This window comes from Elaeis guineensis, chromosome 4 (assembly GCF_000442705.2).
Source record: "Elaeis guineensis isolate ETL-2024a chromosome 4, EG11, whole genome shotgun sequence".
Classification (NCBI taxonomy): domain Eukaryota; kingdom Viridiplantae; phylum Streptophyta; class Magnoliopsida; order Arecales; family Arecaceae; genus Elaeis; species Elaeis guineensis.
The window spans coordinates 13,358,533-13,386,328 of NC_025996.2; the positions used below are offsets into that span (position 1 = coordinate 13,358,533).

The 27,796-nt window shown below is 36.6% G+C and overlaps 3 protein-coding genes across 7 annotated transcripts in view; 2 read left to right on the plus strand and 1 right to left on the minus strand.

Annotated features, from left to right (window-relative positions):
- Positions 1-1,663: 1,663 nt before the first annotated feature.
- On the plus strand, positions 1,664-3,567 carry LOC105043889 (peroxidase 60). The gene is made up of 4 exons (XM_010921616.2): positions 1,664-1,921; positions 2,264-2,446; positions 2,544-2,703; positions 3,149-3,567. Exons 1-4 carry the CDS (start codon positions 1,664-1,666, stop codon positions 3,565-3,567), a joined length of 1,020 nt encoding a protein of 339 aa, XP_010919918.2.
- Positions 3,568-7,009: 3,442 nt separating this feature from the next.
- On the minus strand, positions 7,010-13,039 carry LOC105043813 (10 kDa chaperonin 1, chloroplastic). Of its 2 annotated transcripts, XR_012140641.1 has the most exons (7): positions 12,787-13,039; positions 12,644-12,694; positions 11,106-11,176; positions 10,696-10,761; positions 10,561-10,608; positions 8,130-8,159; positions 7,010-7,322 (listed from the first exon to the last, which is right to left on the minus strand). XR_012140641.1 is itself a non-coding variant. In XM_010921531.3 (6 exons), the coding sequence occupies exons 1-6, from the start codon at positions 12,949-12,951 to the stop codon at positions 7,254-7,256; spliced, it is 429 nt and encodes a 142-aa protein (XP_010919833.1). In that variant the 5' UTR covers positions 12,952-13,035; the 3' UTR covers positions 7,010-7,253. The 2 variants fall into 2 exon arrangements, 1 of the variants encoding a protein (XP_010919833.1); XM_010921531.3 differs by lacking the exon at positions 11,106-11,176 and having other exon boundaries at positions 12,787-13,035.
- Positions 13,040-21,246: 8,207 nt separating this feature from the next.
- Positions 21,247-27,796, plus strand: part of LOC105043812 (uncharacterized) — a 54,333-nt gene continuing 47,783 nt past the window's right edge. For 3 of the 4 annotated variants that reach the window (XM_010921530.4, XM_019850041.3, XM_073255586.1), the window contains exons 1-3: positions 21,263-21,431; positions 25,816-25,974; positions 26,073-26,862. In XM_010921530.4, the coding sequence (XP_010919832.1) occupies positions 25,938-25,974; positions 26,073-26,862 (827 nt within the window). In that variant the 5' untranslated portion in view covers positions 21,263-21,431; positions 25,816-25,937. Of the gene's footprint in view, positions 21,432-25,815; positions 25,975-26,072; positions 26,863-27,796 lie in introns of all 4 variants that reach the window. The other variant, XM_019850040.3, reaches the window with a different exon arrangement.

The window sequence follows — 27,796 nt, forward strand, 5'->3', positions numbered from 1 at the left end:
AGAGGAGTTGAGATCTCGAATAAGAATGAAAATGGATGACTCCCATTTCAACTATTTGGTTTGAAGGAGTCCAATTATAATTTCAATTTCAAAACGAAAAGGAAACGGTCCAATCCTTCTAAAATCCAATCTCGATTTTCTCCCGAGGATTCATATCTCCATTTCAATTCTGATTATCTTATACAGAATTTGTAACTTAGGATTATAGTTATTACTAGTTTCTCCATTGACCCATATGGCTTGAACATGAAAAGTATAGATCATGGAATGATATATAATTAAAATTAACAACTTAGGCACCATTATTAATTTTTCCAATGTCCTATTCATAACAACTAAGATTCAATGAAGAAACATGCAACCAATTTACCTTGAAATAATTGAAGGTCTAGTTGGGCCCTTAAAATATTTTTTTTTGTTCACTTATCGAAACTAGAATGCTATATGGTGGAAGGGTGTGATGATCATCACCATGGATTTGAGAAGATCATCCGGGAGAGAGAGGCCAATTTTAATTCTTCCTTGATTCCATGGATTAAATTAGAAATGAAAAATAATTTTTCAGGTCCCCAAGTAGAACTTTAGTTAATTAGGAAGATTGAAAATCTAACAAAATGATTATGTGGTTACTATATGCCTAAATGGGATATTTAAGGAAAAATTATCTATAGATGCCTCATTTAAATTTCAATTATGTATAATTGCTAAAGATTTGTAGTGGTTATAGAATGATTCAGTGATCACGATGCGAAAGTATGAGATAAACACTAGTTTAAATTTTCTGCATATATCCTTAAATTTTTAAAATTTATAATGTTGTGTAGAATATAACCTTCTTTGTAGATCCGTAAAGATAACTAGTGAAAACACAACTAGGGATTTGTTGATTGAGCTTCCAACAAGAATACGTCCAAGACACCAGACTAACCATCTTGTACTTAAAAAGACATATATATGTGTGTGTGTGTGTGTGTTTGTATATTTTGCTAAGAAAAAAATGTTTTGAATATTGGGTCGGAAAATGCTATGGATGCCCATCATGCACATAAAGGTTCCTCGTTCCCAGATTCATTCCATAATCACTACAAATCCTTAGCATACTAACTCCCTCGTATATCATACTAAATCCCGGAATTTATACTAAAACCCACATGCCATGTGGGAGGAGAACCTTCCATGGGCACAAGAACAGGATCCCCATAGCATCATCACACTTTTAGTTTATAACTTACATTGATGACTTTTATAAAAAACTTACAATGGTGACCTTCTCAAAAAACTTGGGAGGATGAAGTTTGAGAAGATTTTTCTTTTGGGTAAAGAAGTTTGAGAAGATTTGGTTGGTCACTTGGATAAAGTTGACCAAGTCAACGCTATCGTTAGAGATTTGAACCTAAGGTGTGTTCTGGTGATTTGAATGAAGTGCTTAAATGTTTCCTACAGGACAGGGCTGGTTGACAGGTCAAAGGAGCATCACCTATTCTTCGCTGGGGGCACGAAGCCAATTGCCAAATTCAGCAAGTCTAGAACCTAGAAGACGTGATGGCATTATCCCTTGTAATTCGTGTGCTCCAGTATGGACAGTTACTAAATTTTTATTAAACCAAAAGTCTGTGCTCTCTCTCCTGTCTCCTTTTCCCATAAATGAGCTTAAAGGCATGCCATGGTCTCACAAATCACATCTTTCTCCTTGCCAACCAAGACGAAGTCCTCTACGCTCGCTGCCATCCTTCTTGCTCTTGTAGTGCTAAACCTCAGCACCACTTGCCATGGCACGCTGCAGTGGGGATTCTACAAAGGAAAATGCGGTCGGAACAATGTCGAGGCCATCATCCGAGGCATTGTCACAGCTCGGTTCAGGAGAGACCCGGCCATCGTTGCTGCGCTCCTTCGAATGCAGTTCCATGACTGCTTTGTTAATGTAAGTGTTTCATGATAAAATTAATAGACTAGGTTGAACTAGAATTTATTCTTGATAGAAACTATTGCTGAATACTGATTTATAAAGGTGATCCCATACGGTTGGAACAAGTAGGTGGTTATGGTTTATTGCATGAACCAGGTGCTGGCTTCATATTCAAGAGAGCTCAGACTAAGCCTAGATTACCACTGGTTGTAACCAATGTATAAAGACACGAGCTAGTAGTGTATTAATATTCTCTTTTTTGACAAAACTACTAATATTCTCTTGTGGTAGCTTATGTAGTGTGTTTTTGCATTGAATCAAGCTCGATCATTATTGATGATTGTTTTATATGTTAAGGGGTGCGATGCATCGATACTCTTGGATGGATCCTCGAGTGAGAAGACTGCACCCCCAAACCTGAGTGTCAGGGGCTACGGCATTATCGACGAAGCTAAGGCTGCATTGGAGAAGGCCTGCCCTGGTGTAGTTTCATGCGCAGATATCATTGTTGTTGCAGCGACAAGGGATGCAGTTGCATTGGTAATTAAGCTGTTCGAACATGCCAAGCTAATGAGGTATTTTCTTTTTTCCATTGAAGGTAATGAAATTATTATTGTTGGATTATTTGTAACGCTAGGATGGAGGGCTGCGGTATGAATTCCCAATGAGGAGGAGAGATGGAAAGGTCTCGCTTGCCAGCAACGTGAATCTCCCGTCTCCTTCAGCAACAGTGACACAGGCGTTCGACGCATTTAAAAGGAAGGGACTCAGTACAGCTGAAATGGTTCTTCTGTTCGGTACTCTTCTTCTGCATTAGAGATCATTTAACAATATAGTCTAAGTAACAAACTTGGCACATAAATTTCATCTCTTGTCTACTTGAATAGAGATCCTAAGGCGGATGTGACCCAAATTTTGTGTGTTAGTACTCATTCCTAGGATGAAAAATTAGTTTTTGAGAACTCTCAAATCACTTCAGTCAAATGCTTTTTTTTTTTTCACCCTCAGTTCCCACCCACAAACACATCAAATATCCAAAAGAACTTCTCAACTATATTACCACATGTTTTCAAGTAGACTGTTGCCCTTCTGGTGTGTGTGATTTCTAATTTTATTTCTTCAATTATGCTGTGTATCTCTGTCTCAACAATTGAACTGTTTATCCTTCTCAGTTTGACCTAAATAATAGCTCACATCTTATTAATGACCCAAGCATCAAATAATAATTGAAAGCTATTACAGGTGGTCATACTGTTGGAGTCACGCATTGTGCATTTGTCATGAATCGCCTTTACAATTTCAAGGGAACAAATGAAGCTGATCCTACCATGAATCCTGCTCTCGTTAAGGAGCTAAAACTTAGATGCCCTGCAAATGGAGCATCAGGGAATAACACAATCAACCTGGATCAGAACAGGTATAGTGCAAACAAAGTGGACAACAGTTATTACAAGCAACTCATGATGAAGAATGGCATTCTTGAAATCGACCAAAAGTTGGCTTTGGACTCTGAAACCAAAAATCTAGTTTCATCGCAAGCTAATGGATCCAACTTCCCAACCCTATTCAACTATGCCTTGGTCGAGATGGGCACCATCCAAGTCCTTACTGGAACACAAGGAGAAATAAGGAAATCCTGCCGAGCTATCAACAAGCGTTAATTTTTAGTCTGAAGTTTGTGTGTTTGTTCCAAAATTTTCTACCATTACATTTCTCTCTGATTTTCATTTTTATTAAATTGTCAGCACATTCAAGTTGGAGTTTTTTTGAGGGAAGAATTTTCGTGTAAGAGTTTGAGGGTTGTTTCTTTGAGTCCATATAAATGTCAATGTTGGTGGACTAACCATCAGCAATATTTGTTTATTTGAAGGTTAATAAATGACAATTTTATGGAGTAACCATCAAAATGATTTTTACCATTGTTCTCTGATTTTCATGAGGTGAGATTAGTATGGTACGAAAGCGCATTGCAATTAATCTTCTTGGCATTTCTTGCTTAGACTAATTTGGCTCCAATTTGGTGACGCCATCTATAGATAAATAAGACTATTTCACCTAATGCTGTTCCAAATAAAGGGAGCAATCATATGCAGTCAGTCTCTGTACTGCTCAATCTGGATCTTCTAGTGTGTTACGTAATGGAACTTTTGATTTGGCCAGCTGAGTTCATATCTGGCCTATCGGCACTCTTGATTTCATATCTACCGTTATCATAATATCGAACTACTGCTTTGTTGCAGCTCAATAGTGAATCATTCTGAAGCAGCTCAACTTCTTAAGGCTTACCAGAACTGGGAACTGGAACTGACAATTTCCATTAGTCCAGTTCAGATAGGAAACTTCCTTGCCGTCCACCATCATTGCCGTTCTCGCTGATGTTCGCCATCTACTTCGAAGCAGGCAGATGCATCGAGCTTTACTGTGGCAAAGGAAGTCATCACACAACCCCCTTAACTTTGAATTTCACCAAATTAATACTTACAGAACATAGGTGGAATGTGTGATCGAGGAGTGAAAGTGTGAAACATGCTCAAAATGTTGCTCATGGTACAATGAATACTACAAATCTTAGGCAATAAGTCCCTCCAAATCCAAACCCAACATCAATTCTCTCACTATGGTATTCTGATCTTTCTATAGTGATCCAAATTTTTATCACGCAAAAGCCTGCTTTTGCCATTAGATAGGATTGTAATAGCCACGAGGATCTGCTGCCATCTGGTTCGTGAAGTACTCTTTTACATACACCAGCCGCTATAATGAATGGAATCACTCTCGATTAAGTTTTTCTATTATCAGAACTACATTCTCAGTCTGTGATCGTAAAAACCTTTAAGGGCAACTGGTCTACAGAAAAGTATATTGACGACCTGGAGGAGAAAAAGGTAGAAAAAAACAAGAGGAGCAGTAAAGGAAGAGATAAGAAAGTTAGACCCAAGAGATAACAAGGACTTATTTGGTTTGCGAAAAATTTTTTTTTTTTTTAAAAAATAAATTATTTTTTAAAAATAAAATTTTTATATATTTAATTTGACATATTTGATTGACCATGAGAAAGTAACTTATTGCAGAATAGCTTATATTTAGTTAGACATCTATTTTTCTAAAAAAACTATATAAAATACCTATTATATCCTACTAAGATCATATCTTTTTTGCTCCTAAACTTTATATAAATATTAATATAATATTAATTATTATAATATAATATTAGACTATAATAATTTATTATATTAATATAATACTAATATACATTAATATAATATTAATATTTTAATATAATAAATTTATTAATATAGATAAAAATATAATATTATATTAGTATTAATATAAATATTATATTAGTATAAATATTAAAATATAATAAATATTATAATATAAATATTATAATCATATAAATATTAATATAATATTAATATTATATTATATATTATTTAATATTTTATCCTAATCATTCATTGATATTTTGCAAAATCTTAATCATTTTTTAAAAAGATATTTTAGAAAAAAATAAAATAGCACCACTTTTCATCTCATGGAAAGTGCCAAAATCGATCTTCTCCATAAATTTTCATTTCTCATGAAATGTGAAAAATATTTTTTTATGAAAAAAACTTTTTTCACCCTACCTCTTCTAGAAACTCCAACTAAACAAAAAACATCCTATCCACATTTCAGAAAATACCGAATGAGTCCTAAAGAAAAAGAAGAGAATAGAACTCAGGGCATCAAAGAGAAGAGAGAAAAAATAGGTTTGGAGAGAAATACTCCTCTCCATTTCTCTGCTCCTCTCCTAATTTACTATCCAGAAGTGTGATTTCACACTATTTTTCCCAAACCCACCAAATGCTGATTTCTCTTGTTCTCTCTTCGGACCAAACAAGGTAATTTTACCTCCCCTCCTTTCAAGCTCTCTCAATCCGAACAGAGCTTGGATAGAAATACTTATATATGATTAGATTTTTCTTCAGTACCTGATATTCTTTATATATTATTTATTTTATTCTTTTTTTAAACAATTCATGATGTTAAATGGTATCGGGAAAAGCAGATAAAACTGCGAGGTGCTTGCTTGCTCCAGGTACAGATAAGCTCCACTCCAACCACGACACTAAATTAAGAAGCTGTTAAATAGGATCAACCTCATAACAAGCCAGCTATAAATTTGTAATCTGTAACATACAACAGAATCAGATCCCAAAAAAATCACAAACTCTGGAAAAATGGAACTTCTGTTTCCTGTGAGTACATTAGACCTGTATGATAATACCGTACATTCTGATCGTTTTGTTTTAAGATTCTCAGGTCCAGATTGGAATCAGGAATCAGTTGGTTCCACCACTCACAGAGCTTTATTCTTGATTAGAACATCTACCAAAATTGCCAACAAACAAGTCCCTAAATCCATTTCATAAAATTCCTTTCTGCATTTGTTGTTCTATGAACGTACCATCTGCTGCCATAGCATAGAGTTCTACAAGTATAATTATCAAGATACGTGCTTCAACCTGTCCAACCCGCTATGACTGAGAGCTTAACGCAGGATCTATATTGTACTTTGTTTCCACAATCCCAAGGTACCCAAAACTATCTAGAAACTGACATAGGGCACCTTGCATATGCATCCAGCTGATCTAAGTTATCAGATGCAATCCCCATAACTTCCCCCAAACCATTGCTATAAATCTAATCTGGAAGGCTCATTGTCTGCCTGAAATAGAAAAGACCTAGAAACTGTCACCCATCTCAGGTCATAGTTTCCAGGACTTGACCGTGGATCAGAAGAGTTCCCTCAAATCCCTGTTGTAGAGCATTAATATAACATCATGTAATGTTACGCTTAATGCATGGATTTAGTATGAGGAAATCACTGCAAAGAAGCAGTTCTCTGATTCAAAGGCCAACACCAAAAAAATATTGATTATTGTCATTGGCAGGCTTAAACCAGGTGTACACACGATTTTCAAGCTGATCTAATCACCATGTGCATCACAAACAGGCTTAAAAGTCAAGAAAAAACACACAAAATTTTAAAAGAACAAGCCAGCCTGCACCACACATCCTGAATCTAGCATTTGCAGGTAGATTGAGCAAACACAAGCATTTCCAAACATTCTTATGCTCGTTGACAAATAATTTGTGCTGTAGCATTTAACAGTTGATTAGAAACAGCTGCAAGTGACAATGCAGCGGAATCAAATTGGACTGCCAAAACTTGCCAGTGAATTTCATAACTAAGAACATCCATAATGAACCACACATTCCTCAATGACAAGTAACCCAAAAAGAAGAAATATGCCTCATTCTGCTGCTAGGCAGAACTACCTATAAGAAATTTGCTAAAAATCTATTCAACCACAGCTAGAAGATCACCTGCACGACAGAAGCAATGCTTGGCATCTGTCCCTAGATCCACCTGCACACACATACAAGAGGCAATTAGAGCCCAAGTATTCATATGGGTATAAATTCTAGTTGTTTGTATAGGCAGTCTACCGAAACAAATATTTGTTACTGTGAAAGCTTAATGATATCTATTTCTGACTATTTATCTGTGCAGTACCTCTACTTCTGCCTAAAGAATTAGAGCTACAAAATATTCTTGCTTCATAACATGGCTCTAATCTGCAAGTTGACCAGCGGTAAAAAACTTAATGCTAGATTTTTCTTTGTCAGAAGATTAACTAGCCCATACATCCAAGATATCATTATATTCACGAAATTTCTCCGCAAAAATTGAAACTGCACTCCATATTTCTAAGGATAAGAGCATCAAAGAGAAGTTTTAATTAGATCAGTAACAACTTCTAATTAGAACAGCAAAAATAATCTAAAGAGACCTGCTTTACAGGCACGATTTTTAATTTTAAGAAAAATTTTGAATTTTAAATATTCAAGAATTGCCTTTTAGTGATACCAAAGACACCAAAGTGTGAATGGGCACATACAGAATCCAACCTATGAACACCACATACACAAAAATCTGAAATCTTTACCTAATTCTATTACTTGTGAATCGGAAAAAATACAGGTTTGGCCAACAACAGCAATGCCTCCTTCCCCAAGTTTCAGGCCACAACTTAGAATTCTAGTAAAGAAGTTTCAGTCTGGATACTACATTACATGTAAAGCACTTAGCTGCATGTGTACCAGATATTTGCATGCAATAAAAACATGAAATACACAATGAAGGAATGCCTTGCTTTGCAGTAATAACACTTACCTCATATGCACTGATATCCGAGAAAAGGACCTGCAGTAAAAGGAGCATTAGCCACACACCAGTTAGAATATCACAGGAACAGCAGAAAGGACATTACCAGGACACAAACGAAGTATTAGCAATAAAAACAAAAGATCCAAGGATATTTCAGGAGACCTTCTTGAGTAACAGGCAGCATACAGAAGCATTATAAAGCATGTAAGCTAGATGGAGCTAACAAAAATTCCAATGAGAACACATTTTCCTCTTAAGGAATAATCTCTTTTGAATATATTTTTATGTAGCATCAATGATACTTGATATTGCAAGTTCTATTTTATGGCATAAGCAACCAATTAGCTGGATTCATTTGCATAAATAAAATATTTTGCCTGAAGTAACAGTACTAGTCAACTCAATCTTCTCCCCAAGTCTTTTTAAGTTTCGCTGCTTTTCAACTTTTCTTTTACTGAAAGACTCTCCTGAAAAAGGACAGAAGGTGACATCTTAAACTTTTCAAGAGACTAAAAGATTTCAGTACACTGAAAACCAAGGTGACCAACCATGGCAAAAAAAATAGCTAATCGGTGCAAAAAATACCAAGGCATCTCTCTTTTTTTTTTTGTTTGTTGGGTGTGGGGGTGGAAGGGGGGAGGGTGCGAGAAATGAATCTCTCTCTCAATTTTGGCCATATTCACCAATATGCACCTCCCTCTTACACGCAAATCATGCCAGTGGCAACTTTTTTTTTTGTTTAATTCAAAAGATCCAGCATACAAATTTGTCAATGGGAAGCCATGATAATACTGATAGCACCCAACTCGGGACCAGACTGAAGGATTTCAAGTAATGAAAAACCAGGGCTTCGCAGTCATAATGACAAATCAGGGTTTCACAGTCACAATCTCCCATAAAAGCTTGTTATGAGGTTTTTTTGCCCAAATGCAGACATAATCGTTCTACCCTCAAAGTCTTGCTTTGTTATGCTGCTGGATATGCAAATGCAATACCAGAAAATAAGATGAATTGCCACTTCAATCACTGAAGTGCTGCCTACAGAGACTATATGCATTGACATACTCGAGTATTCTTCCACCTCTGAATTGGTGAATCTTTGACAATGCTAAAATTGCAGTTTCAAAGGAAACTTTCCATATGAAGCATCTTACAGAGATCAATTAGTTACACCCAATCACCAAAAACCTACTGCCTTGTGGAAATCCAATGATAATGCCTCGTGTACCTTCCTACAGAATATTTAGAGCCAATACTCCTGGCCGTGCCATAAACAAAATGAAGCCCTTCTATATGCTTGCTACTTGTTCCTCCCTGATGTATGCTTTCAGCAGTTGACTGAAACATTGTTTATAACTTCAGACCTCCCTTATTCCATCTTATTAGAGCCCCAATATGCTTTCAAAGGCAGCTCAAAGCTTGCAAGACAATAGCAACCCTAAAACAGCATGCTAAATGTACAGGTTGAGTTGTTTTCTGGATGGTCACTGTTACGGGCTTCAAAACAAGCAAGTTACAATTGTACTGATGGATCTCCTTTCAGGCAGGTGAAATGACTACAATTGATTCTATGTTATTCAAGTATCTTTAAGACACATGACTGTTATGAGCCCCATCTTTTCTTTTTCTCCATCCTAGTACTCCAATAGAAACACAAAGTTTAACCTAGCAAACAACTTAGTGGCCAGTCCCCAATCCATTAAATGTGCTTTCATCATGTTTATGGCGTTAATTCTCAAAATCTTACATTTCTCAAGAGTTTTTCAATTAAAATCAAAGGAAAAAAAGAAACTTCACAAACTGTCCACTATCAACGCACAAATGTCAGTTGAATATTGCAATTCTTAATAACATAATAGGAGTTTCAGGGCAATGCATATGAATGGCGATTCAGCAATGGATTACCATTAAGAAGACAAAACAGATGTTTGATAGGCCAAACGTAGTACATAATCGCCAGCAAAGGATGAAAGGTGAAACAAAATTTCATACTTAGCTATTATGTATGTGTTATACAAATATGCTGAGCTTCAAGGGGTGCAAAACCATTCCATGTCAAACTTCTCAAGTATTTTTATTTATGAAAATTTAAAAATTGATGGCTTATTCATGTAATTATGGTTTTATCAAAAAAACTTGAAGGAAAAAACCACTAAAAGACATGCTCTTGCGAAAAAACTTGGGAGAAGACAGTTAAAACTTTAGGAGATGGACATAACACGAAAATTAAAAAAATGGTTTTTTTTTCCTTTAAGAAAGACACGTACAAGATTATAGGTACATGGACAACAGATGAAAGTCTAAATCAGGGATCCCATGTTACAGCACAACAGCATGACCCTTCATTGCAAAACTCGATGAAACAACAAGACTGTTTTATCAGTGCAAAAACATTTGATCAGTCATGCATCAACAGCTAAAGAATCAATAATTGTACCTTTTTTCCAGTTTCCACTTGGGCAACATCAGCACCCACTGACAAAATCTGTCAAAAAGAAATGTGACATTGATGATTGATAATTTATGCTGGTGACTAAAGAAATGTATCCTCAATGCTTCTTTTGTTCCTTACCTCACCCATTAGATACCGTTCAAATTTAACAGCTGATTTTGGCAGCAATACTCCACCTGCGGATTTCTGTAACTTGTTCTATTAGTTTACATGTTGACTGAATTGTAAAGAATGTTTCAGTCAAATCTAGTGATATCATGGAGAGCAAATGCATTACTTTAAGTTCACTTCAGAACTTGCATAATCTAACACAGGGCAGACAACTTAGTTGGATGGACTTTGGTAGTTTAACTCTTCTGTCATATAATTATTTTTTAAACCTATTATATTATTTTAGCAACCTGTCTCCTAGGAAGCCATAAAGATATCATTGGTTAAAGGTACATTGGACATCCTCCAGAAAATGCACAACAATCTTTCTTGAAAAAAGCATACAAGCTAAAGCAGAAGTTCTGTAGTCCATGTATTACAAGCACGGTTCAGCATAGCTGAGAATAGAGTTTGCTTCCCCCCTTCCGCCACCCCACTGAAGAAGACAACTCTGAAGAAAAATCCATCAATTGATGGTTAAGAATCTTTAGCGTGTAAGCAAAAGCTTTCAATCAAAATCATGCTCAGATTGACATAATTATAATCAGAGCTTGAAATATGTCAAGCTATTATAGTTAGAATTACGTAGAACCTGGATAAGGTCAAGTTCATTTTTAATCAAAAAGTTAACTCTTCTTCTGAAGCATCTTGCACCGATGGTTTCCTTCAAGCTACCAGTCATAAATGCATCTTGACTGAAGGAAAAAAGTAATCCTTACTCCACAATCCCAAGCACTATGCACAGGATAAAAAGAACATTAGTATTTAGAGCTCATAGTAGACCTCAAGCTGCTGGTTGATTAGGTTAGAGAGATAAGAAAGGTTAGAGCTTGAGGTTAGATACACCTTACAGATATTCCAGTTTCAGGTCAGGTATGACTATCAGCTGCTGTTCATCTGCACACGCCCAACAAATACTCCAAACCTTAAACCAAACAAATTCTACATTCTTTAACTCCGAGTTATCAAACGGTAGATTAAAAAAACCTTGCAACTCCATTTGTACCTGATTTAGTTGGATATATAACTCAGCGGCGATGTAGCTAACAAAGCTACAATGTGAATACATGGTGGATTAAGCATATTGCTACACCAATAAGACATCTCATTGCCTTGGAAACATAGCTATATTGAGAATAATAAGATTCTAAGTGCATAAATGCACAGAAATTCGAGCTTGGCTGTCAAAGTGAAACCATGACCAATGAAGCATCAACCAAGAAGCATTATATGCTGGAATTTTATAACGTATAATTTCTTATTCCAATTTTCCAGTGATTCAAAATTTAATTATTTTATTTTATGTTGATTTTAGCATGGGATTGCCTCGAGGAGACGCATCTCATGGTGGATGGTAGTTATTCTATATGCATCCTCTCTTCTTAAGGCCAGTCTTTATCAATGGGCATGCCTTTCATTAAAATGAGTTACATGGAGGAATATTCTTAAGCATCAAACTTCTTCTCTCACCCCCTTCTGAAACCTATAAATAGATGATTATTGGGTACAATCAGAGGCCAATTTAAGATGAGAAGGATGAGAAGAATTAGAGAATTCCCATCACATTCATCCCCATATTTTACAATACTGTAAAATATAATTTCCTTCTACATTTGGACTCAGACTAGTTGAGATTCGCTCTTCCTTCACCTTGTTGAACTGTACCTTAAGACGATCACAAAAGAACAGACCGCCATCAACTGTTTGCACGGACGAGTCCTACTCTAAAGGATGCTCGTTATGTTGTCTTTGATGATTGAAAACAAGAATTTTTCCAACATTAAAACCGTCATTATTTATTAGCGTATTTGTTGTCTGCCCGTTAACAGAATAACATGCGATTGTTGGGGTTAAAAAAAAAAAAAAGGAATGATAGAAAAACACGGCGGTATATTAGGATAATAGAGAATAGGGGAACCTCGGGTAGCTCCTCCAGGCGGATGAGGACTCTATCAGCTTGCGGAACGACCTGGCTCACAAAAAAAATGCATTAGCGATGACAGATCAAATTGGGGGGGGGAATCGAAAAAACAAGAAGAGGAGGATGGGGGGAATACAGACCTTGGAGGGCTCCCATTTCTGGGCGGTGAACCTAAGAGCGGTCTTTCGCGAGGAAGGGAGCCTCCAGTGAGAGGTAGGGCTAGCGCGAAGGGAAGGGAGAGGATGGGCCTGAGGGTGAGAGGGGTGGAGAAAAGACTTGGCGACTGAGAGGATGGACGACGCCATGGACGGGGCGCTGGAGAAGAATATGAGAGTATCTGGAGATGGTATGATTGGATATGAGTATATTGAAGACTGAAGGGCCGGCGTTCCTTAATGCTGATTTATTAGGATTTCAAGAAAGATCCCGGCGTTCTAGATGGTTCGACTTGTGGGGGTGATACTGGGCCGGTTATTAAGGTTTCGGGCTAGAGGGCAATCAGGGCATCCAAGTTGGTCGCTTGAGGGCTGCGAGATTGAGAAACCTTTTCTTTTTTTTTTTTTTTTTTTTTTTTTTTTTTTTTTTTTTTTTTTTTTTTTTTTTTTTTAGGGCTGGGGGGGGATGTACAAATGGGTGCTTACAAGAATCTAATATGGGCTGACTCTAAATAATAAAAAAAAAAATTGCAAGACTCGCAAGCAGATCTAACATCAATATCAGGTCCAGTCACCAGCATACTCGCCACATAATAGGCAATTAATCGACTGTGCTATTTGTGAAAGCGATCTATCTAAAAAATCATAACGGTAGATTTAGCTTTATAATTAAATCATTTGAGATTAATTTAATAACTAGAGTGGCTCATATTTATGGTTATGACTAGAAATAATGAATGATTATTTAAAAATTATTATTTTTTGATTCATTGTTCATCGTATATCATTTTTTCCAAATAACTTTAAAATATGTATGTTATGGACAATGTGGTAAGATTCTAATAATAATTGTTATTTTTCACTGCGTGACTCTGTATATGATTGATAAGTTACAGCAAAACAATATACATTATATGATTTTTTTTAAATTTAGATAAAACTATTCAAAGGATGAAAAAAGAGATATTTATATAGCACCACCTATAACAAGAACAGTAAAATCTTATCTCTTAATGAAAACAACAAAAATCCTATCACTCAAGGAAAAGGTTGTTGCTACTTTTGTTATGCAAATTTCAGTCAAATTCAACATAGAGAAATTATATTAAATACAATATTATAAATTTTCATGCCACCGTAATACTTGATCCTACTTATATTGCATCTCATACAATCAACTAAGGGTCATATCTATATTGGCAACGTGTGACCAAGCAATGATCAATGAAAAACATATGATCAAAATTTGAAAGCTAGTCTTCATATTGGTCTTTTGTAGTTGAGAAAGCAATTAACAATTTTGGGACCACAAAAATCCCAGTTTTATTTGGTGGGACTAAATGTATGCTATTCAATGTGGCAATGCCTCTCTCCCCTCTAAAGATACTCTGTTTTCATTTATTTAGACTAAGGAATCAATTAAGTGCTTCTAAAGTCACTTTTGATATTAAAAAAAAAAATGAAAGCACATGAGTGAGGGAGATAAATACATTGATTAACTAATAGCACATATTGTGTGTGATATGTATGTTTTGTATAAAAATAATATTTTATAGATTCTTGCCATACCATTCTATTTCTATATAGCATGGAATGAAAATAATTTTAGACTTAAGGATCAGTTAGGTACTTCTAAATTTATTTTTAATATTATAAAGAAAAAATGAAAGCATATAAATGAAGAGATAAATACATCAATCAATTAATAGCACATATGTGTGTGATATGTATGCTTTACATAAAAATAAACATTACATAGATTTTACCACACCATTCTAATTTCTACATAGCATGGAATGAAAATAGTTCTAGACTAGGAGACTATTAGGTGCTTCTAAATTCACTCTCGATATTAAAAAGAAAGAAGCAAAAGTATATAAGCGAATAGGTAAATACATTAATCAACTAATAGCATATATTGCGTGTGATGTGTATGCTTTGTATAAAAACAACACTTCATAGATTTTTGCCACACTATTCTAATTTCCACATAGTATGGAATGAAAAAGGTTTTAGACTACGGACCAGTTAGATGCTTTAAAATTTACTCTTAATATTAAAAAAAATAAAAACACATAAATGAGGGAGTAAATAATTAATCAACTAATAGCACATATTATATATGACATGTATACTTTGTATAAAATAAATACTTCATGGATTCTTGCCACATTATTCTAATTTTTACGTAGCATGGAATGTGAATGGTTAGAAGTTAACGCCCGATCTCTTCTCAACATAGAAAAGAAATTTAATTTCATAATGAACATGACTCTTAATTTTTTGCGAGAGATAACCTGAAGACTTTAATTACTTAAAAAATAGTATTTCGTTGGTCAGTTTAGTAACCAATCATCATCATCAAACCCGGGGTCATGCAGGAACTGAACATGGCCTAAATGCTCCGGGCCCCTCTGCACAAGCCACGGGCATCTCACGTGCTCAGCGACAGCGAGGGAAACTCGCCTGGCCGCTTTCTTGGGCTCCAGCAGCGCAGGGAGCAGGGCCGATCCTGGGCAGGTCGAATTGGCGACCGCCCAGGCCAAGGCCCAGACCCAGACCCTGTATTAATATTCCAATGGGGTGCAAAAATATTTTTATAATATTATAATAAAAAAATAATTACATAGATTAATGATGAGTTTTATATGCTACTTAACGAATATATTTATAAAAATTATTATATATAATTAATTTTTTTATAATAATTAATATTTAAAATATGTTAACTTTTAATAAAAATTTTATTTTTTTTATTTAGCTCCAGGTCTAAAAATATCAGTACCGGCCTGGCAGGCGGGACGACGGCGTGGATCCGGTGCTCCTGAGCGGGGGTGGCGGCAGCGCTCGCCTTCAGGCTCCTCCTCATCTGCTTCCCCAAGAACCTCAACCTCGGCTCCCGCCCCAAAGTCGCCACCCCTCTCACGAGCCCTCGCCGCCGCAAGCCCGCTTTCCTTTTCTCCCTCCCCTTTCTCCTTCTCTCTTAGTTCTTCCCTCTTCTTTAGAAAAAAGAAGAGGGGATGAATAGCTCGTATCCTGGAACTTTATGTTAATAGCATGAGCACCCAATGCATCCACAGTGTATATTATCAAACAGGAGGCCTACATTACAAGGTTACTGGCTCAAGTTATATTCAAATGCATGATAGAAGGGAAAAGATGACGACTCATACGTCAACTACCAACGGTAATTCCTTGAAACCACAGGTCAGTTTTGCACGTGCTGCAACATGAACAATCGCTGCATATACTTTATGGTGTTAGATTACACCATTGTTGTGCTATAGCTCGTGACATCCTCATTACTACAATTTAGCCGCACAAGATCCTAAGGAGTCTGCACAGACACCATCTGTCGATCTTGAGCACCCTATGCATTATAAGTTTTATCAGTGAAATGTAGTTGAGAAGAATGCATGCTCCTTTCCTTCTTTTTCTTGTTCTTCTCTTTTATAGCCCCAAATATAAGCTACCATAGTAGCTTCTAACGTCAACAGTTTCCTTTTCAGGGTTCATGTACCATGGTTCTCCTTTGCTATTGTCAATTCTTGGGCCCTTAACTATTACAAGGTGCAACATTTGGCTGGAAAAGAAGCATTTTTATGCATGAAACATATCAAGCAAGGTTTGCTGTATCCTATTGAATCGTGCGGTACGAGGTGTACCATACTGTACCAGTTTGTGCTGGTATGCTATATGGAAGGCAAACTGACACTTGGTATGCGTGTACCATACTGTACCAGTTTGATGCTTGTATGCTATATGGAAGGCATACTGACACTCGGTATGCCAAACCGGATCTATACCGACACAGTAATAAGTTAGCATTGGTATGGGGCCTGGTACCGAGACAGCAAATCTTATTATCAAGTTCATGTCACTTGCTCATTATCTATTTTTAATGGGTGAAATTAGGTCTTCTCATGCATCCAAAAGATCCTGAAAATATACGTGTGGTTTTTCACTATGATTGTCTTTTGGGAGCTTCAGCAAATTTTAACTTAGCTTGTTCTGAATATCTCAGCTTACCTTTTATCTAATTCAAAATTTTAGTGTTCGATTTTCACTAACGTTTATGCCATTTTTTTCTTTTGTGTTGCAGAAGTGAAGGGCAACCTCCTCTTTTTTATTGCAGGCATCTATCTTTATTTTGTTTTGTTTCCTTTTTATTTTAACATTGGAGATAAATGGTCTGATCAGTCATTCAGATGTTTTGTTCTGTGCATATGAAATTAGTTGACGCTTATGTGAGACCCTAAAATCATTATCAATTTAAATGCTGCATTTTATTCTTTTGCAAAGCAACTTTCTTCTCCTGATTCAGTTGGCAACTTAGCTTGACCAATTGCAAGATGATCTCTGTTATTTGTTCCCCTGAAGAATCCACTGAGATGGCAGTCTTGTTGCTAAAAGCAGTTGAAATTAGCAGATCTTCTTGGATATCTTTTATTTATGTGCAAAATGATGTCAGACAGTCAACAAATCAATGATTTCTACATTGCAATAAATATTGTGGCCAAAGTAATGTTGCCTTCATTTTTTTTAAAAATCATCTTTTGTAACTTTTTAGAATTAATTTTATAATCATGTTGATAGTGGAAGTTGCTTTTATGAAAATCTGACAACCATTAACCTTTCAGATGATAGTTTGTGAACCGTGATATACATAATAAATATCAACCTTTTTCTTCCTCCTCCTCTTCTTCTTCTTCTTTGGGGGTTCAGTTTGATGTCTTTGAATATAGGTTTTATAATAGTTGTAATGCTTATCAGTGCTATATACAGTTTGATGTTTGTGATTGTGGATTTTATTACTTCCATGCTCATCCGTGCAACTGGCCAGAAACTTATGTCAACATGCCATCAGAGTATGCAATTACTGAAGCTTTCAAAGATGGTCGAAGCTTCAGGTGAGTTCTAGATATTTTGAGCAAGGTCCTTCTGCGACAGCAGCATGTACACTATCCTGATATATTTCTTAATTCACGTTGCTGTAGATGCAACGAGGCTTGCTGAGCAATTTATGCTAACTCTTTACAGTCCCATAAATTTCTTTTTGATCATAGATGCATTAGTTTTGATTGTTGACCTAGATAATGATAAGAAGTGGGGAGGTAACTTCTTGAATTGTATCTTGTATGTGTTGACCAAAGAGAATGTGGCATTAAGGGGATTCAGAATTTTATGGAAATTTTAATGAAAGGGCAAGATTTAAGAGCCATAAGAAAAATTGGTATGACTCTTGCTGACAACTGCTTTCCTGGAGAAGCTAACATAATATACTTGAAGTCTGCACAAGAACTGATGATACAAAGAAACATTGTTTATGCTTTTTATCAAGAAGATAAGCTTTCAATTGCAAGCAAATTTAGGAGATGTTGAGGATGCAATTATACATGAAAGAAGAAACAAATTCTCGGCCTACACTCAGGTGTTAGAACTTAATTTCGGCTTGTTGGAACATACTTCAAAATTAGATCCAAGCTCTTCCCTCATCTACTATGTAAATTTTAAGATTTTCTGATTCCTCATGTCTTAATACCTCCCATCATGTGTTGCGAGGATGTATTCCCAACAAGGCAAGCATCTCGCAATGAACCAGAAATTTACTGCAAGTGCTAATTAATCCATCTCCTCTGTCAAAGAAGTTGCCATTCAGAGATTTCGAAAATGTAAAATTCAATTCCAAAGTAAAAACAATGATTAAATGTTATAGTCCGAGGAAAACTCTGTGCCATAAGTTATTGAATCAAAATAAAAGCACTTATTGTCTAACTGAGAATATAGCAAAAGTTCAGCAACTTCTCCTCCCAATTGTACAAGAACATTCCAAGTTCACCGTCACAAATTCACTGACTAATCAGTCTCAAATTAAATTGACTAAACAGAAGGCAAGTCACATCAAACTCTTAGATTCTTATGAGGCCAAACATTGGAAATATCTTATTGATCCTTATTTAATATAACTTCACCTTAAAGTTGCCAAACAAGGTCCTGAATTCACCTGATTTAAATGCTGAATGAGTTCTATGTTTGAAAGAGCATGACAGGATGCTCCGAGAGCATATAACATGCTGACATGAACGGAGTATTTATTGACATACACAATGGTCTCAGGGTGCTTGCCATGGACTTCAACAATTGCATCGGATCATCTTGTCTACATTCTCCACGACTAATGGAGATTTTTGGATTTTCTTTTTTGGGGTTGAGGAGAAAAAAAGGCTTGCGAGAAAATCATATTGTAGTCTAGATATGAAACTTGCTGGCTGCTGGGCATGACAAAAAAAGGATGGAAGATTGACTTGCTGTCACTGATTAGAATTCCTTGAATATGTTGTTCAGTGGACCTTTTTGCACCAAAGTAGCTGGGTGTTCTTGAAGTCATTGTCCAACCAATTTTATAAATCCATTTGAGACTCTTCTATAGATTGGTGTAACCGGTGATTTCACCCCCGACTTTTAAGGATGGTAAATGGTAAGTATATATATTTTGGTATATTCGTGATTGTTGGTAATAGCTGTTACGACTGAGCTTTTACTTGCACATCGATCAATCAACCCCATGCTTTAGATCAGCTAATTGGGGATCAGAATCTGGATCTTCCACAGCAATAGGGATCAGCTACTCATCTCTCCTGGTCTGATCTGCCCTGGCTGATGAAAGATCTCTTTCGGCGCTCACTGCTCGAGTGGACTGGGAACACGTTTGGGAAACATCAGAATTTTGAGCAAGATGTGAAATTAGGTAACCTCTGAGTGAACTACAAAAGCAGGGAAAAACTAATGGAAAATGGTGTCAGTGATTTCCATGTTGATTGCTGGTGTTCATTCTGATTTTGCGCTAGTGCTTACTCTCTGATTTCTCATTGTTTCCTGTATCCATGTGTTTTGACAAAACTTCACTCAGAAGCTGATATCATATTTGGTAAACTATAGATGGACTGATTTATAATTCACAAGCCACGGTATGATATCGCCACGCCACCAGGCCTGCAACAGAATGAGTGTGACTACGGTCACGCTCAGATTGGTGGTGATTATTGTATTGTCCACCGTCCCTCCTGGCAAACACGTCTCGGTTGCCATTAAATGTATAATGTAATGTAACCGAACTCTCGGAAAGGGACACACAAGACTTTTAGACTTCCAATTTTTCATCTTTGATCCTGTTTATGTATTTATGGTACCAAACCGACCTTCCTCATGAAATTAAAATTCATGCTAGATCTAAAATGGTATACACGTCGCCAGTGGGGGAATATTTATCAAATATCAAATCAATAAGATGCATCAACTTGTGTCAAAATGGGAAGACATACTGATGCCTTACCACGTCATCTGAATTGGCCAATCTCTTGGTTCCGTCGTATAACTGAAAGGAAAAAAAAGCTGCATATATTTATCAAGTGTTGATCAGCAAGTGAGTAGAATAACTAACCAATGTCATGCACAACCACACCACACGTATCTCTTTGTCACCGCAATGACCTCTCACCAACCTCCATCCAGTGCGATCCACGTAAACAGCAACGCAGAAGGTGTCTCTGTGTTCCTTGCTCTATCCTGTCGTCTTGGTAAGGCTACGTATTTTATACACTACCAAAAAAACCTACGTATTTTATACACAATTAATTAATAAACTATCTTTTAGTAGACATCTCTACGTGTGATTATAGAAGGGAGACCCAGGAAGTGGAGTTTATCTATTTTCTCTTTCTTTCTTTGTTTTTTTTGATACCAAATTCTAACGTATTTCACTTCTTCCGTCGATTCCGTCACATCCTAACCGGATCACCAATTTTCCTGTTCAAAAACTGACTGGCAACTGTCGGATCTTGATCTAACGGTAGCAGATAAGCATCTCATTCGTCGGTCGCTGTTACTATCCGAACGGACAACGATAAACGGTGCCATTTTTAAGGGAACCGGCAGGCCACTCTCCGCTTTCCATGCCTTGGAAGTCAAGCAGCGGTGCGACCGCACAGCTGGACGCAACGGACCGAGTTCGTACGGATTAAAAGGGATGCGAAGGCGAGGGGAAGGGCACAGTTTCGATATTTTCCCAAAGCCAAGGGTATTTGCAGCCAGTCCACTCCTGGAGCGCAGGTGAAGCGAAATCCGGACAGCGCATGTGGTCTCAGAATCCGCATACAAATTCCTATGCGAGAATTCATCTACCGTGCTTGCTGCCGATCAGGTACATCCTATCCGTCCATATCTTTGTGTCGTGTAATGGCGTCGCTTTCCTCGTCATTCCGACGGATACGCGGGAACCGCTGGTGCCACGTGCACAAGATTCTCTTCCGCATAGAATTTGTATGATGACGTACGTAAGATGGAAGCGTTCTGGCGAGCTAAAGCGGGGTTCCGGCACAGCGAGCACAGTTGGACTTGTCGAGACTTGGCGAGGATTTATATACAGTGGAGAGGCGAAGAAAGATTAAAAAAACGAGAAAAAGAAATCAAGAAAAGGGTTTGATACCGTAAGGAGGGAAAGGAGGCGACGAGAAGGCTGGGGGAATTTAGTAAAGGGTGGAGAATTCCAGGGTTCACCCAGCATCTTTCGTGATCTGGGATCGAGTGGTAGTCCCTTTCTTGAGTTGTTTCCTTAATGTCTGGCTGTCTAGGTGGGTTATGATCGTTAATTAAATGCAGATCACGTCGGTTTCCAGGGGTTTATGCCTGGTTTCGAATCTTTGGTCGCATTTCCTGTTTTATTTTCCTTTTTTTTTTTTTGCTCTTTTGTTTTGAGTTTCTTGTAACTAGGTTAGAGCCTCTGCTACGATTTCACATAGTTTATGCTTGTTTTCGAATTTTTGATCGCATTTTTTTTTCTGGAATTTCTGGCAACTAGTTTAGAGCTCTGCTATGATTTCCATGAAATCTTGAAATCTTGATGCGTTTTGATCAATCTCTTGAAGTTTTGCTGTTTGGGTTGATTTAATCTTGATCTTGAGATTAATTGAAGAGGAGGTGATGTATAGTGCAGTGCGTGTTGTTCTTGAGTTGAAGGTTTTAACGTAATTTGTTACTTCAGATGTGACTGATATGATGGTCTGAGGAATATGTTTACATTTAGCATCTTGATTGGTACCAAATTAAGGAGATTTTAATTGAAGTGAGCGTTTTCTTCATACCAATTTCAATTTCAATAATTAACTCGCATTATGTATTCCAATTTGATGTTTCTTGATGCGGTTGATATGCATTTGATTTTATTATGCTTGCTTAGTTGAAACTCCTAATAAGATTAGGAAGAGAGGACCATAACTGCACGATCTTGCATAAGTTTATTTAACAACTTTTAAAGGGCACCGCCAAATAAGTTAGTAATCGACAAAATCTATGTGCAATGTTGGTAGTTGGGCTGTGGCAAGGAGGGTCTTTGGATTTGTCTCCCGTGTTGTTTTTTGAGAATGCACGCACAAGTTGAAAAAAAATAGAGAGAATATAAAGAAAAACTATCTAAGTTAATTTTCGTGGTAGCAAATATAGTAAAATCAAATCGAAGATAAAAAAGAACTATAATTATCTCCTGTAACTTCTATGATGCTCGGGTAATAAGAAGATAACTTTGTGGAGTCCACTAGAAGAAACTAGAGGCATTTACTTATAAGGCAAGGACTTAGGTGTCATTACATGGAACAGGTCTGAAATGTGACATACTTCATTGGCCAATTAAGGCAAACCGCAGTAATATAAATCATTTAATTTCACATATTGCTTTTTTCTTGATCGTGCCTGACGAGTCTAGTCAAGTATGGGCAGTACAAAGTGGCATGGACAGCTATACGATCTTGATTAAAAATGAAACACACATTAGTATTAACCACCCAACAAAGTTTTGTAAAACAAGACAAAAGAGAATAGGCAAACGTTGGTTCATGTGGTGAAAGTTTTGATTTGGTTCCATATTGGATGGTTTCATAAGGGGCGGTGGAGGTTCCCTTATATATAGAAGGGCTCTTCTCTTCTCTAGAAGAATAAAAGTAGTGCATGCTATGCTTTGCTTTAGTCATGGGCTAGTACCGGATGTATTTTGCCATTCCATCCCATGCTGGTTGGATGCCCAGCCACGAGCTAGTGCTCATGGCAAATAACTTGGTTCCTTGTATTGGTCCATGCTAATGTGTGATGTAGCGCTGGTTCTGCATTCAATGTCATGACCACTTATGTGGTGACATAGGTTGGCATGCATTTTTACCACGCCTGGATCTTATGAGCACCATGCTATTTCATCATATGAATTAACATTGTAGTATATCGCTCTTCTTTAAGCCAAGTCTGTGGGAATCTTCTCCTAGCGAGTGAAGAAGTATGAGAAGGAGCTTTACATGCACACACAAGAGTCTAGCACATGCCATGCATGTGCAAGGATTTCATCTAAGGAGATAGTCTTGTCCAAATACAAAGTTAGAGATATATTCATTCCTATTTTCTAGGTGCTTGCTGTTGGTTTTTAAACTGTTGGATTCCGGGTCCAGCGGGCATCGGATCCAAACTTTTAATTTTAAAGGTGTTGTGTTGGAGTTTTCAAGTCCAGCATGTGTTGGACTGTTCTTTACCTTTGCGATATATGGGTGACTTCAGAGTTCAACACATGTGTGCTAGACTCCGAGGCCTTCTCATTATATATAGAAATATGTGTGTGTGTGTGTGTGTCAAAATTAAGAAGAAATAAACAAAAATGAAGACAGGAAGAAGCAGATGAAATAGGGGAAAATTTTGTGCAAAAAACTATGTTTCACTAATTTTTCTGATAGAAAGATATGCCATGGTTGCAGAATGCTATTTTACGGATATCTCATCAACCTTGATTAATATGTTTAGTAGAATATCGATTCTACATTAATGTATTTTCACATATTGCTCAAATTACTATTTACTCATTATATGTCTAGATTTTCCCTACTTGTTGATTTTAATTGATGGAGAGACCATAATAGCAAGTAGCAAACTGGGAAGCTAGTAATTCCTCCTTGTGGCAGAGTAGGATGTGACTTGTCATTGACATTTAATAGATTCATTCGGGCTCATTACTAAAATTTGTAGTTCCTTTATGTCTCATTAGCAACATTCCTTTCTTGTAGTATTGGAGTTTTCAAGTCCTGCAAGCACTAGACTTCTAGTAATCTTCATGATATATGGGAGACTCCAGAGTCCAACATGTGTGCTAGACTCTAGGGCTTTTCCACTATATATAGAATAATAGAAGTATGTACATCTGTATATAAATAAAGAAGGAATAAAAGAAAAGATAGGAAGAAGTAGAGCAAATAGGGGAAGTTTTGAGCAGAAAACTATGTTTCACTAATTTTTCTGATAGGAATGTAGTCCAAAGGTGCAGAGTATGTTTTTTTGGATATCTTATCAACCTTGATTATTATGTTTAGTAGAAGACAAATCCTAACCTTAATGTATTTTAATATGTGGAGCTTATTTTTGAATGCACGTTGCTCAAATTACTATTTACTCATTGTACATCCAGATTTGCCCCACTTGTTGATTTTATTGATGAAAAGATTATAATATTAAGTAGCAGACTGGAAAGCTTGTAATTCATCCTTTGACAGAGTAGGATGTGACTTATCAGTGACATTTAATAGATGCTTTTGGGCCCATTACTAAAATTTTGGTTGCTTTATGCCTCATTAGCAACATTCCTTTCTTTATGTTGTGATTCATGTGTTAATCTTGCAATTTGGCCTTCGTGGAATTGATTGATGGCTGACTCCCCATTGGTCATGATTGGTCACTCAAACACTTCGAGGTAAATGTAGGTGTTTCTTAGAGTTTAGGGTAAGCTGCAATTTTGCTTCATAATAGCATGAGCATATGCTTTGTAACCAGTATGATACATCTCCCTGCATTCTAATTGGACTTAGGTTTCCTGGCATCTCTTTATTGCCAAATTGGTTGGCCAATTTTCTGGTAGCATTTCATGAAGGGTTGACAAAAAACTGAATCTTTTAATTTTCTGAAACTGTATCATATCATATCACCTCATACTCATGTAGTTAAGATAAACTTTGTTGGTTAAGACCACTGAGACAGTGAGCCTAGTCTACTTTATTATGACAAGAGAAGTTCATGGTCAGATTGAGTAGATTGTTTTTGTCCCTCTCACTCTCAGTCTTTCTTGTTCATGCAAATGTCTTTTCTTCTCTTTGTTCTTCCCTTTTTAGCTATTGTAGTTCTTCCTAACATCAATTGTGATATATTTTGCGACATTTCCCTTATTCTAACCGTAGTTTTTACTCCTTCTACAAGTATGTTGTCAAATATTTGTAGTATTATGGAGTTTTGGGATTGATTTCATCATACTAAGGGCCTTTCATGGCTTTTTCATGATTTATGGTAAAAGATCTCAAGTCATAAAGTCATTATTATATCATGAAATATTTTGGCCCTAGAAATAATTAAGGCTGATAATTAAGCTTGTTATCAAATTTGTTTCCATTGCACAACCTATATAGGCAAGTGAGTTGACACATCAATTAATGCTTTCTCAATCCATATTTCTGTTATTGCATCATTCAACTTATAATTGTTTTTCCATTTTTAAGTTTCTGGTAAACATAACATTATCATTTGTCTGTTGGAGTTGTGTAGTATTATTCTATGCTTTCATTGATCATGTGTATTGTTGACATAAGTGACTGATAAAATATATATTTTCATGTTTCTTGCCAATAGCCATGGACCTAAAAGGCACGAGAAAGTTTAACATTCCTTTCTAAAATTAAATTCCTGCAAGGAATATGATTTCTTGATGAATTTTCTGTAATAATGGTCCCTCGAAGGAGGTAACACATTATAGACTTGTAGATTGTGTGGAACTACGTTATATTCTTCATAGATCATTCCAATTCTATCTGATTTATTACGATGTATATCCATGCTGTCTTTGATAATTAGCACATTATGCATAAAAAGCATGCTGTTTCATTTGTGCTTGCCTCCTAGTTAACAATTCTTACAGAAGGTGGCATGTACACTTTTCTCCAACAGTATCTTGAAGCAGGAAGCATAAGAACTTGTGCAAGTATTGTGCTAAGGATCAATCATTCAAACTATTCTCTATGATTGGAAACTATACTTTGCATGGACAAATGGGCAAAAGTAATATGTGAATGGCGACCAGAACTTATATGGATTTCTGTCTGCATGGTAGGGAGATGGTTGGTTTCCTGGAATGCCTTATATTCCTGTGAATGTTCATGCATTCAGTGCTGAAGTTTGGTTTTTGTGTTGGCATATTCATGCAGGACATTTATTCATATTCTTGCTATTTCTTAGTCTTGATCATTGCGGTGTCAAGGGCTTAACTCCACAGATCTTTTCACCTGAATTTTTGCTTCTGAATGAGAAATATCATAGAAACCCGGTTTATGACGATGGAAAGTCTTCCTGTTTATCCTCTATAGAGAATTCTGGGTCTTGTGAGGACTTAAAGGGTGTTGGCTCGTTGGATGGAACGTGCCTATTAAATTCAAGTTTGCATTTGGATGATGATCTTTGTATATTTGGAAAGGGAAATGTGGAGATTTCGCCTCATGTTTCAATCATATGCCCAATTAAAGGCTGTTCAGTTACTATTAATGTCTCGGGAAATATTAAAGTTGGTGCATATGCAGGGGTTTTTTCGGGTTCCATATCTTTTGATGCTGCCAATATTACCTTAGATAACCATTCAACAATAAACACAACTTCTTTAGGTGGGCTACCACCTGCCCAGACAAGTGGCACTCCAATTGGCCATGATGGAGCTGGTGGGGGGCATGGGGGCCGGGGTGCTTCATGCATAAAAAGTAACAAGACAAATTGGGGTGGTGATGTCTATGCCTGGTCAAGTTTGTCTGAACCATGGAGTTATGGGAGCAAGGGAGGCAGCACATCAGCTGAAAAACAATATGGAGGTGATGGTGGAGGCCGAATCATGCTTAAAGTCAAGGATTCACTGCAGGTGGATGGATATGTAGGTGCAGAAGGTGGTAATGGAGGTTATGAAGGAGGAGGTGGGTCTGGTGGAAGCATCATAGTCCATGCTTTAAAGCTGTGAGTTTCACTGTTACCGTGTACTATATTTACCTCTTTTTTGATCGTTTTTTGTTTAATTTACATATATAATTAGTGGGATGCTGAATTGCTGCTGAGTGCTGTGAATGTGGTTCCCATCCAATATAATATATCTTCAGGTGTTATTGAAAATATGAAATGCTTAGACGTTCTATTGCAATTTAGTATCATGAAATTGTAATCCTTAATTAACTAGATTTACAGAGGTATCTTGAACCCAAGTTTTGTCGCTTGGGGAAAAAAACCTTCTCCAAAATTGTTACACCTATGTTGCTATTGATGAATATGTGCAAGGATTGATTACCTTAGTGCAATGCACAAATTTCTGGCTCAAAAAGGATAAAGATTTTGTTGGTTCCTACTCATCTGTCTAACCCATTGTGGAGCTTTTTGCGCACATTTGTCAATCTAAGGTTGTTCATATAGAGCATGATGCTTCCATAGTGTAATTATTGAAGGAAGTATCAGAAATCTCTTCTAGATGAGTTTAAAGAGATCTTTGCGATCTCTTTTCATGCATTTTTGTATTTATTTTAGTCTTTAAGGTTATGCTTTATTAATCAGATATGCAACATAAACCAATATATTGTTGTTTTGACTTTTATGTTACTCTTGATAGTCATGCTAATGTAAGAGCATCGTGGTTGCATCTATTTTTCTTCAAGATGAAAATGAAAAGAAGAACAACAGATGGTTGGTCAAGCGAATAACAGAATTTTCTTCCCTTATGTTACATATTATGTTGCCGATGTACTGGTTTATTTGTTGAAGCAATTTGGCTTACTTATTTCTCTGTCCTTTTTTTTTTAATTGACAACCTGAGTGCTTTTTAAAATGACACCAATCTGGTTTTTTCTTGAGGGGAAAGCACATTGAGATTGATTGGCACTTCTGTAGCTGCTTTATCTCTTAG

Bases quoted from the DNA above. Each gene is read 5' to 3' on its own strand.
- LOC105043813 (XM_010921531.3), bottom strand. From the start codon at position 12,951: ATGGCGTCGTCCATCCTCTCAGTCGCCAAGTCTTTTCTCCACCCCTCT. The intron at 10,762-12,643 runs GTTCCCCTATTC...AACAAGTTACAG, and splicing joins GCCTGGAGGAGCTACCCGAG to AAATCCGCAGGTGGAGTATT. The intron at 7,323-8,129 runs GTAAGTGTTATT...ATGTGTGTGCAG, and splicing joins CGGATATCAGTGCATATGAG to GTGGATCTAGGGACAGATGC.
- LOC105043889 (XM_010921616.2), top strand. From the start codon at position 1,664: ATGGTCTCACAAATCACATCTTTCTCCTTGCCAACCAAGACGAAGTCC. The intron at 1,922-2,263 runs GTAAGTGTTTCA...TTATATGTTAAG, and splicing joins TCCATGACTGCTTTGTTAAT to GGGTGCGATGCATCGATACT. The intron at 2,704-3,148 runs GTACTCTTCTTC...AAGCTATTACAG, and splicing joins TGAAATGGTTCTTCTGTTCG to GTGGTCATACTGTTGGAGTC.